The sequence below is a fragment of the Scardinius erythrophthalmus genome (genome assembly GCF_964197995.2).
Source record: "Scardinius erythrophthalmus genome assembly, chromosome: 20".
NCBI classification, from domain to species: Eukaryota; Metazoa; Chordata; class Actinopteri; order Cypriniformes; family Leuciscidae; genus Scardinius; species Scardinius erythrophthalmus.
In genome coordinates this window covers 14113762-14125327 of record NC_138240.1, presented here as the reverse complement: position 1 = coordinate 14125327, position 11566 = coordinate 14113762, and the positions used below count along the sequence as shown (strand labels likewise).

General features: G+C 37.1%; 1 protein-coding gene across 19 annotated transcripts; it reads left to right on the top strand.

Moving 5' to 3' along the window:
- The first annotated feature begins 60 nt into the window (after window positions 1–60).
- nfyal (nuclear transcription factor Y, alpha, like) lies at window positions 61–11025 on the top strand. 19 transcript variants are annotated; one of them, XR_014029005.1, is made up of 10 exons: window positions 109–201; window positions 838–923; window positions 2336–2482; window positions 2814–2945; window positions 3234–3336; window positions 3501–3673; window positions 7774–7947; window positions 8036–8143; window positions 9832–9943; window positions 10113–10898. XR_014029005.1 is itself a non-coding variant. In XM_081349984.1 (10 exons), the coding sequence occupies exons 2-10, from the start codon at window positions 852–854 to the stop codon at window positions 10173–10175; spliced, it is 1038 nt and encodes a 345-aa protein (XP_081206110.1). In that variant the 5' UTR covers window positions 124–201; window positions 838–851; the 3' UTR covers window positions 10176–10905. The 19 variants fall into 19 exon arrangements, 17 of the variants coding, with proteins under 17 accessions (XP_081206111.1, XP_081206113.1, XP_081206114.1 ...); XR_014029006.1 differs by having other exon boundaries at window positions 121–201; window positions 3501–3655; XM_081349984.1 differs by lacking the exon at window positions 9832–9943 and adding an exon at window positions 1648–1731 and having other exon boundaries at window positions 124–201; window positions 3501–3655; window positions 10113–10905.
- The last annotated feature ends 541 nt before the right edge of the window (window positions 11026–11566 follow it).

Here is an 11566-nt window from a genome sequence, read left to right as displayed (position 1 = left end):
ACGCATGCGCGGCAGTCATTCGATTATTTCCGTTTTTACTCGCCAACACTCGGCTCCGTTCGTCGATCACATGCGTCAAGCCTGCCCCTTTCTTCTCTGTGTGGCTCATTTTGCGCCATTTTGTCCGCACCACTGTGTTGATTGGGTTTTTGAGATCTGTTGTGGAGCCAATCAGAAGGGTACCGGACAACCGGAGAAACGGTAAAGGGTTGCGCTTGCTCTAAGGGAAATGGTAGCTGACAACACGGATTGGTTTGTCAGTGACCAACCAAATGACTAATTCCGAATACAGAAATCAAATCGGTTAATTATGCGAGAGGTAGAGAGCGCGAGCCATAAGCTATACGCGCGCGAGAACGGACACTGGACATGAATGATACTGTTAGTGAAGCTGTCGAAAACAAAGACAGACCTGCAAATGTTTGTGAAATAGGGGCTGTTTTGAACTAATTAAAAAGCACCTCAGTTAACGTTACCTTGGTTTGCCCATAACAAGGAACTACTGTTTGTGAAATGCTGCAAATTTGTGAATTATTCAGACCTTCTTGTCAACTTTTCATCCACTTTCTTTGTGTGTGTAGCTAAAAACATCAGACAAACAGTCAGAATGTAATATAAGATGCTGTTCATAATGTTAAATACCTTCATACCTTCAGTAAGGAAACATTCAGTCTCAAAATACACCTGGCTTCTGGCCAAAACCTGCAGCCATCACGACACAAGAGACAGAAGTCATAATTTCATAGAAGACTGCTAGTTGTTCTTGTACTGAATAATAAGTAGGAAACGCCTTGCAACTAATTTATTTATTTATTTTATGTTTTTATGACAAATTAGGTGAGGAAGGAGAGATGGAGCAATATACAACTACAACCGGGGATCAAATAGTGGTGCAAGCTGCCAATGGGCAAATCCAGCAGCAGGTAAGAGCCAATGTAAACAGCTTACTGTTTAATCAGTGACTTTCACTGTGGGAAAAAGGACCATGACTGTGTGTTTGATTTTGTTTGTTTTTTCAGGCATTTAAAAATAAACTTGTCTAAATTCTATATTTTACTGTATGTACTGCTGATGTGTATAAGGTGCAGTAGTATTTTTAAAATAGGAGAGTAATCTACTTCAGGAAGTGGTTACCAATTCAAGGAAAGGACTGAGTAAATAGTATTGAACTGGCCTGCAGTCTCTCTCCTTTGAAATGAAATACGTCAGTCCTGATAAAAACAAAGTTAATGTGACACAAACACACCCAGTTCGCAATCACTATATTAATCACAGCTCTCTCTCTCTCTCTCTCTCTCTCTCTCTCTCTCTCTCTCTCTCTCTCTCTCTCTCTCTCTCTCTCTCTCTCTCTCTCTCTCTCTCTCTCTCTCTCTCTCTCTCTCTCTCTCTCTCTCTCTCTCTCTCTCTCTCTCTCTCTCTCTCTCTCTCTCTCTCTCTCTCTCTCTCTCTCTCTATCTCTCTATATATATCCTCCCTTTAAAAAGTTGCTAAACCATTTTTTGATTGTGAATCCGTTGAGAACCACTGGTCCAGAATATCAGAAATGGACAGTGTGAATTACAGGATTAGATTAGGAAGTATAAAATAACAAAGTGCATTTCTGTAAGAGAGAATGCAGAGCAATGTGTGATGTGGGATCGTCCACAGGCTCAGGGGACCGTAACTGCAGTACAGCTGCAAACAGAAGCACCTGTCACTACGGCAACAGGCCAGCAAGTGCAGACGCTCCAGGTAGTTGTGTGAACTCCGACCTTCAGGCTTGTGATGTTGCATGCGTCATGTCACACTGTCTGCGAGGATGTGAGCTCGTCCAGCATGCCTCGCTTTCACTTACAGCAAATCGTGATCTGGTTCGTCTAATGTCCCATGTTGTCCATGGCATCAAAGCATCTACTTGGGACACATTTTCAAGAAGAATCATTTGTGTGTTTTAATGTGTCTGGAACAGAATTTAAAAAGATTTTGTTGAGTAACTATGGAGTCATTACTATAAGATCACTTGCATGTTATCACAACTTTATACTGATCAGTTCACAGCACTGTATGGATTTTGGATGAACTGCATGATTGTCTGATTATCATGTTGAAACATGAAATTCTAGCTCCCTCATTCCAGCCATTACCACCAGTCTGGGTCATTTTCTGTAGAAATTATAAAACAGTAATAAAATGTATTGTAACGTAACTGGAACAACATGGCCATTAAAATCAAACATTCCCATCATAAACAGTGATGTATGTCCTGTGTAATCCCTAAAGCTGCATGTTCAGGTCTAATATTGTGTTGAATATCTACATCTCACCATGCTAACTTTCAGTTTATGCGTGCGCTCAGGTCCAGGGTCAGCCATTGATGGTCCAGGTGAGTGGCGGGCAGCTGATTACATCCTCAGGTCAGCCCATCATGGTACAAGCCATGTCTGGAGCTCAGGGCCAGACCATCATGCAGTTGCCTGTGTCTGGAGCTCAAGGCCTTCAGCAGGTAAGTGCCATCAACGCTCCTCATTGTGGGAAAGTCTCCCTAAATAGATCTGTAGATTGTCCTATTATACCGAACAGCAAAATTATCTACATATCCCTCTGATATTGTTATGGTAATATTGCACATATTTTATGAAAAAATGGATGAGGATAATGATTATTATTATTACACTTAACAGTAAAATTATCTTAATATCCCTTTGTTGTTATTATTAATGCTCATATTATAATGAAACAATGGTTTATTATTATATTTCAAGGTAAAATTATCTAAATTCGTCTCTGTTGTCCTTAATATTGTAATCAATGTTTTTTTTTATGTGTAAATGTAGATCCAGTTGGTTCAGCCGGGTCAGATTCAGTTGCAGGGAGGTCAAACTCTACAGCTGCAGGGTCAGCAGGGTCAGACTCAACAGTTCATCATACAGCAGCCCCAGACTGCCATTACCGCGGGCCAGAACCAGGTCTCAAACACACTTTATTATTTTCTCTGGTCTGTTTAGTTGGAATGTCACTAACAATTCCAAACCTAGAACACTTATGCAAATTAATAACATCGGGGTTAAAATGGTGTGGGAACGTTGTACTTTATTTTTTCACTGATGCATATTATGTTGTGCATGAATTAAGCGAATGCTGTCATAACAACTATAATGACTAGTTTGTGCTATTGGTATAAGGCAGATTTCTCAGATTACTTTACACTGGTTTTGTTGTATGAACTGTAAATGAATGTGTATTCTGTATTACAGGGGCAGCAGATAACATTACAAGGGCAGCAGGTTGCCCAAACAGCTGAAGGACAGACCATTGTATACCAGCCTGTGAACGCTGATGGCACAGTTCTGCAGCAGGGTATTTAAATACAAAACTTATACATGCTTATCTGTCTTCAGTAAACATTAAATCAGACATGAACAAGATAAACTAGATGATCAATCAGGGTTTTAACAAACATGAATATGCCATTATACTGAAGGTTATTCAGGTGAGGACTAATAGTTCCCTCCCCTCCATAGGCATGATCACCATCCCAGCAGGCTCCCTGGCAGGCACTCAGATTGTCCAGGCAGCAGGGGCCGCTAATACCTCCACAACCAACAGCGGGCAGGGCACAGTCACCGTCACCTTGCCAGTATCTGGAAACATGGTGAACACTGGGGGAATGGTCATGGTAAGACCTCCTGATGAGGTATCTAACAAACTTAAACCGTCCCCTTCATTAGTCATCACAGGTGTAGGAGGGTGCATGCTGTGTTAAAACTCAATCACCTTGCTTGTGGACTCGCCTTTTCACGTGCTGATCCAACCTTCTGAAAAGTAAAAAGATTTGAACAAATGATTTTACCTTAAAGGGATAGTTCACCTAAGGCCTGGGCAATATGTCTAATCGAATATTTGAAAATCATGACTCATCCTTGCTAAAGTAAACAGTGCTGAAATTCAACGAAGAACACAAATGTCTAATTTGTGATTTAAACTAGTTTAAAGCCAGACGAAACAGCGCTGACATTCTCAACAACACTGACAAACACAAGAAATATTGTGAATGTGCAATGAATGATCCAGTTAGAATTTTCAATCTACAAATCACCATCATTTACGATGGATTTACTGTAGTAACACTAACTGCACAATTTTATTGTGGCAGAAAGTATTTTTGTTATTAAGCTATAGCACTTGTGCATTTGTATTTATAATAAATGTATTTAGGCTACTGTTTTTAATAACAAATACCATAGAACCCATATAGTTACATTTTGCGTGCTATATTTATGGTTTTACCTTGGTGATTACTTCCATCTATAGTATCATACATTTAGATTGTGATAACCATGGTAGACCCCCTAACTTAAACTGTCAGAATATATATAATATAAAATATATATAATATATAATTTTTACCCAAATAAAAATTAGGTTGTTACAATTTTATAGATGTTACTGTTTTTGTTAACAAATTTAACTCCATCACCAACTCAAGCTACTGTCAAATGTGCGTTTCTAAGGGACAAAATATGTAATATAATTAATATTGCAGCTTGCACGGCAAACTGTACCAAAGATACGTGCCAATAAAATCAGGTAAAACAAACCTGTTTCATAATTTAAAAAAATATCACCTGTTAGAACATGCAGAAACTAAGCAAAATAAATAAATATATATTTATTTTGTCAAGGAAAAAAGGAAAGAAAATTGTAGAGAATTAAAAAAAAGTGTACCTACCTCAGATTTGTGAAATGTTCACCTGTTTACCAAATATTTGTCTTAAAATAAAGAGTAGTTTATAACCACTAACAGCCTGGTTTCTACAACTTTTACTCAGGAGCAAGAATCTACCTTTAAACTTGAAAAAATAAAGATTTGTCATTTATCTGATAATTATCCATATCGACTGATATGAAAACATTTATGATATATATTTTTTTCGATCTTTTTTTTGCCATATCTCCCAGCCCAACTTCACTGAAATGTTGTTTCAAACTCACATGACTTTCATTATTCTGTGGCAGTGTTCATTTATCATTTATATCCTATTATAGTATTTATTACATTTTAAAATTAGCTTTTATTTGATATTTTCAGTTTTCATTTGAATTTTAGTTTAAGTTTTAGTAATTTTGTTATGTGCTTTTGTCATTTTATTAAGTTTTATTTTTTCATATTTCTATTTTAATTTATTTTTAAGTTTTAATAGTTTTAGTACTTCAACTTAAACTTGTTATTATCAGTTATCATCTCGGTATTTTGTGGCTGAATGTCGATATACAATATATCTCTGTATTTTCTACTCAGATCAGTGTTGTCCTATAAACAATGTTTATATTGAAGGCTATGAAAACAAATATAGTGATTGTAACCATGTAGGCAATGCTGTTATATGCAAAAAATGCTAAAATCACATTACATTCTGACTTCACTGAATTCACCAAACTAAAAATGAAAATAAATTAAAACAAAAGCACACACTAAATGTTAATTACTATAAGCTCAGATGAGTGAATGTGTTTTCCCTTATACCAGATAAGGGAAAACACATTCACTTATCTGAGATTATAGTAATTATATAGTCCACATTTGATTACACAATTGCAATAGTCACTTTACAGTTACTGCTGTCATAAGCCCTATTCTCACTGGATTAGTATTATCTTGGGACCTCGTGTGATTTAGAAATTACCCACCCACATCTGAATTTCGTGTGGTGCATTCGCACGGGATAAACAAAGCCTGTGATTTTACTCGAAATTACTGACTTGTCTCCCGGATTCCTTGGAAATGTCTTGTCGTTATTATAGGTCTAGCTGTATGATATATCATAAACAGAAGAATGTTCCTTACCGCATGCTGCTATACATGTCATCCATCTCCATCTAATCATTCTTTTTATTTTTGCTCTTCTGATAGTTTTCAGCTTTCTCTTTCTGCAAATTGTATAGTTGTATCGTATCATGGTGTATAGTGATATGACCCAGCACCCAAAATACTATCAAAACACTCCATCTCCATTCTTCACGAAAGGTGAATAAAAAAGCGCACAGGAAACAAAAACCTTGAAAAAATTATAAACGACCCCGCCAAATCACAGAGATGCCTATTCGCACGGGACTAATATTATCACAGGACCTCGGTGTTCGGCAAAATATGGTAGGTCATTTGCAGGGGAATTTGTACTTTACAAATTACAGACATGGCCAATTCGCAAGGGATTAAGATCACAGACAACCTCCGCAATTATTACAAATGACTAGAGGTCACCAGGTAATACTTATCCCATGCGAATAGGGCTATAGAGATTCATTTGTAGGTTTAATATCTACATATGGCACATTTAATGTACAACAAGAAATATTTGAGCAAAATGTATATCCGATGTTTATCTGTCAGAGCTTCGGACGGAGCAAGCCTCTTTAAACTTTTGCCTATGCATTAACTATATTGTTGTAATTTTGAACCCCTTAATAAAAAGCCTGTCTCATGTTTAGGACAGATTTGATTATGCACTTTCTCCGTAGCAGCTCACTCTGAGTCCTCCGCTATTTTTTTAGATGTGTTCGTAATATCAAACTACTGTATCTAGGTATAAACGGTATTGCCTCATTCTATATCATTTAAAATATATTGATATATCGTACAAACTCGATATACCGCTCAGCCCTAATGGCAACATTTCCATGTTCCTTAAATTGTATAGGCTAACTTGTTTGTTTGTTTCATCTAGTATAATCAGCGTGTTGCCATGATTAGTGTTGCCTCTGTTGCTGGTGTCGCTATTATGTCATTCCCTGCTAAGGCAACATTTCTAATTTTTGTTTAAGTGTTTTAAGTACAAGTTTTTCTTCTAATATTTATGTTTTATGTTATTTATTACAGAAAACAATCTGGATCGGGGCTGTCAAAATTCAAAATGACAAAAAAAAAAACACCAAAAAAATATCGTAAAAGTGGTTAAATTTAAGTAATTTAAACTCCTTTTTTGATGTGACCCTTCATTATGAATGATTAGGTGTTACATTGACTAATCACGATGTGACATGCTTGAAGTGGGAATGAGAAATAAGAACTACTGTGAAGGGGAAGATTGTAAATGAATAATGACAAATTTATTTGTTCATCTCACAAAGCTATTGTATGACTTCAGAAGATTTGAATTGAAATATAAAGTCATTTTGGCCACTTTTATGAATTGTGAACAGTGCTTACTTTATCATTTGGAGCCTGACAGCCCGCAGATCCCCAGATTCAATTTCTTTATAAAAAAAAAAAAAAAGACACATTTTTCCTTTTTTGTTCCATGAGAGAAAGAAAGTCATACAGGTTTGGAACAACACAAGGGTGTAAATAATGATATTGTATTTAAGGTGAACTATTCCTTTAATATGTAATAGCATTCAGTGTCTTTCAATTAAAAAAAAAAAAACAACCTAGTTTCAGGAATCTTCCTAAAATTTGATGATTTACTCAGAAGCAAGTGGAAAGTGGCAACCTCCATCTGCTCTGTTAATATTTAGCATTGATTCAGGTGTCAGGATAATATCTGCCTGTCGCCTCTTCACAAATGATCCACTCAGCTGTTCTGTGGGTGTCCTTTTCTCACGCTAGTGTGTCATCAAATTTCAGTCCATATTACATCAGCTGTCACCTGACTGATCACTGGATTGCTAATTAATTTGATTTGATTGATTGATTTTAGTTGTTACATTTGTTAATACGTTTTTATGTCTGTTCAGGTTTGGACATAGATTGAATTAATTCTGTGTGCCCCTTTTCTTTCCTTCCTGCTCTTCCAGATGATGCCGGGTGGTGGTGCTGTGCCAGCCATCCAACGAATCCCTCTGCCAGGAGCCGAGATGCTCGAAGAGGAGCCACTCTATGTTAATGCCAAGCAATATCATCGCATCTTAAAGAGACGGCAAGCTCGTGCCAAGCTGGAGGCAGAGGGCAAAATCCCTAAAGAAAGAAGGGTGAGTCTTCCTCTTCTGAATGCCATGATGCGCATCTTGAAATGAATTCTGTCTCATATCCAGACTGATTCCTTACTCTCCCCTACAGAAATACCTTCACGAGTCACGTCACAAACACGCCATGCAGCGGAAGCGCGGTGACGGGGGACGCTTCTTCTCACCTAAAGAGAAAGAAGAAATGGCCTTGGCCATGCAGGTGAGAGCGCAGGGCCATGTCAAGCAGGAAGACCTCTGCAATGCCACCGAACTCGCGAGCGCACATTGGCTGCCTGAGCACACTGAGCCCCTCGCTTAGGCGCTCATCTCCGCTTAGCAGATGCATTCTCACTCCTTTCCCGGTGTGCCATGCTGTCATTGGCTGCTCTTGCACACATCACCTCCTGCTTTTTCCTGTGCTTGTTGGCTGCTTGATTCTGTCCCATCATGTCTCATTGCTAGTTAAGCATTCGTGCGAACAGACTGCATGATCTGCAAAATCTGCCGTGTGGTGTTTTATGACCTGCCTGTCTGAACTTGGATTTCTGCAATATTTAACAAGAAAAAGATCATCTCTTCACAGTCATGACATAATCACGATGAAAACACTGATATTCCTTGCATACTGATGCAGCTCTTCCGAGTCGCTGATACAATGTGACTGACTTTATCATGTGACTGTTTCCGTTTGATCTAAGCACCATTATTATTTACAGCATGGAGGTTAAAGAAAGCATGAATGCTCAGTTTGCTAAGCTCAGTCATGAAATCACTGCCTGAAAATATGATTTTTTTTTTTTTTTTTTTGAGGAAGAAATGAGATTTGTTTGAAATGTAAATATTTTATGTTGTTTTGTGTACTACATTTTTTGAGGAAGCATTTGTTTTGTTTTGTTTGGTGGATACTGTACTTTCTTGCTTGGCTTAACCTGTGCAGTGTCGTCACTGTGTTCATTTTTGTCGCATGTTGTGATTTTTATGCTGAATAAACATTCTGACTGACTTCCAAAAGGTTCACTGAGAAAAATAACTTAAACTACAAACTCAACTACCGTTTTAAAGTTTGGGGTCAGAAAGATTTTTTGGTAACACTTAACAATAAGGTTCATTAGTTAATATTAGTTAATGTATGAACATTACATGTTCTCAACATGAACAATGAGCAATTCATTTGTTACAGTATTTATTAATCTTTGTTAATGTTAGTTAATAAAAATACAGCTGTTCATTAACTAATGCAAATACAACCTTTGATCTTGATAACGTATTAGTAAAAGTTGAACTTAATATGAACTAAGAATAATAAATGCTGAAGAAGTATTGTTCATTCTTAGTTAATGTTAACTAATGAACCTTATTGTAAAGTGTTTTTTTTAACAAGAAATGAATCATTTTAATCAGCAAGGGCGCATTAAATTGCTCAAAAGTGACCGTAAATACATTTACAATGTTAAATTCTATTTTCTAAATGCTGAAATTTTTTAACTTTATTTTTTTTCTTCAGTTTTTCACAAAAATAATAAGCAACATGACTGTTTTCAGCATTGATAAGAAATGTTTCTTAAGCACCAAATCGGCATATTAGAATGATTTCTGAAGGATCATGTGACTCTGAAGACTGGAGTAATGATGCTGAAAATTCAGCTTTGATATCACAGGAATAACTTACATTTTTAAAATGTATTTTAAATTGTAACATTTTACAACATTGCTATTCTACTGTATAACTGTATCAAATAAATGCAGCCTTGGTGAGCATTAGAGACTTCTTTCAAAAACATTTTTCTGACCCCAAACTTTTGAACAGTACTGTGAAACAGCAGTGAACCGTGCCTTGTGATTCATGATTCCTGTTTGTCTCGTCAAGTCATTTTTATTCAGAAATGTTTTGGGATTTAATATTTCCAGGTACTTCACTGACTAGAACAGGACAAATTTGAAGCTTTGAAGTCTGTAACGTTAAACAGTTCTACAGAACAGAAGTCTAAATTTTCCTGAAATCCAACGATGTGACAGCTTGGTAAACATAAACCTTTTGCTGTTTTTTCTTGGTTATTCAGTGTTTTTCCTGATGCTATAAGTCATGATGTCTCAACCCTAGTAAAAAGGCTTAGTGCTGAGTGAAGCATATCTAAAATTAGGCGTGAGGGTAATGATTGACCCTCTTCCTCTCCCCCTCACCCCTGCAGGAGCAACAGGACCAGAACCAGGCTGGAGACGAGGCTGTGGCCCAGATGATCCGGGTGTCATAGCACTTGGACTGCTACCATTTCTAGTGACTCTGAAGGCCCAAATTTACACCAATGTGAATCTCCAATGCAACACTAACAGTCCTAATTCATCATGGCCTGTGTTTCTCCTGTCTCATGTCTTCCACTGAAGGGAGGGGCCCTGTTTTCTCTCTATGGTCTGCTATTTCTCCTGAGGACGCATATAGAAAGAGCCATTACTGTTAATGTACAGCGTAATGAATTCAGCTTGCCGTTTAAAAAGCAATTAAATAGCAAAGCGTAAATTGACCTACAGAGACGGAGAATACGCAGCTAACCAAGGACTCATTTACCGTGATGTTTCTCAAAGGTGGCAGTATGGCTCATTGTAGTGTTGTTCAGTGTAGGCTATGTGTACATGTTTGGCATGGGGAAAAGAGCATTGGGGGAAACAATAAAGGCAAAAGGGCAACATTTTTGGGAAATCAGTCCTAGTCACCAAGGAAACACCGGGCATATAGAGGTGTCCTTGTTTCCCAAGCTTTTATCCAGATTTCCCTTAACATGAATTCATTTTACATTAGTGTTCTGAAAAAACTATCATTTGTAATTTGAGTGAGTTTTGTGTATCCAGTGACCTGTGTTCCCACCTCATCTAGTTCCTACTTGGAAATGTGAATACTCTTGAGTTATTGTTTTGGACATTTAAGTAGTCTAACCTGTATTTTGATAAAAAAAAAAAAAATGTGTGCGAAATGCATTGCGAAAGATCTTGCTTTGTGAACTTGCCTTTATTATTCTAATCTGTGTGAGCACATGAAGGATGTAAATGATCCTAATTCAAACAGTTCTATGATTCGATCTACTGAAGTGCAATTGAAATCAGATATTTTAAAGCCAGTGTCTCTTAACCAGGGTGCGGGGCGCCCTACAATTATTTACATGTGCTTATCTGTGTGTGTGTGTGTGTGTTTTTATATATATATATATAAGACTATTAAGGGATTTAAATGAAACATTTATTTGTTTAATTCGAATTTCTTTAGTGTATTTCCAAAAAGGATATCCTCATTCACCATTTACTTTCACAACCTTTTGTGTCTCACAAAAAATAGTCATAGAGGTTTGGAACAACATGAGAGTGAGTAAATTATAAGATTTTTTAATTTTTTGTGTGTCAACTGTCTATTTAAATCCCATAGCCTATTTTCCAGGTCACTTATGCGCATTTGTTTACAGTTATCCTTTTGAGTAAGTTGAGAAGAATACGTTTTCAAGATATATTCAATTTGGGTTAATAGTGTTATATTCGCATTTTCGACAAGAACTGATTAAAATAAGGTAGGCTATTCTTCGAAAAGTGACACATTACACGTTAAGACACGGTTCTCGTGCAACTTCCTCTGCGTGCAGGTGCTCGCCTTTACGCCCCG

Coding starts and splice junctions, on each gene's coding strand:
- nfyal (XM_081349980.1), top strand. CDS start 852: ATGGAGCAATATACAACTACAACCGGGGATCAAATAGTGGTGCAAGCT. Junction 924..1,611: donor ATGGGCAAATCCAGCAGCAG/GTAAGAGCCAAT, acceptor TCTGTAAGAGAG/AATGCAGAGCAATGTGTGAT. Junction 3,337..3,500: donor TGGCACAGTTCTGCAGCAGG/GTATTTAAATAC, acceptor TCCCCTCCATAG/GCATGATCACCATCCCAGCA.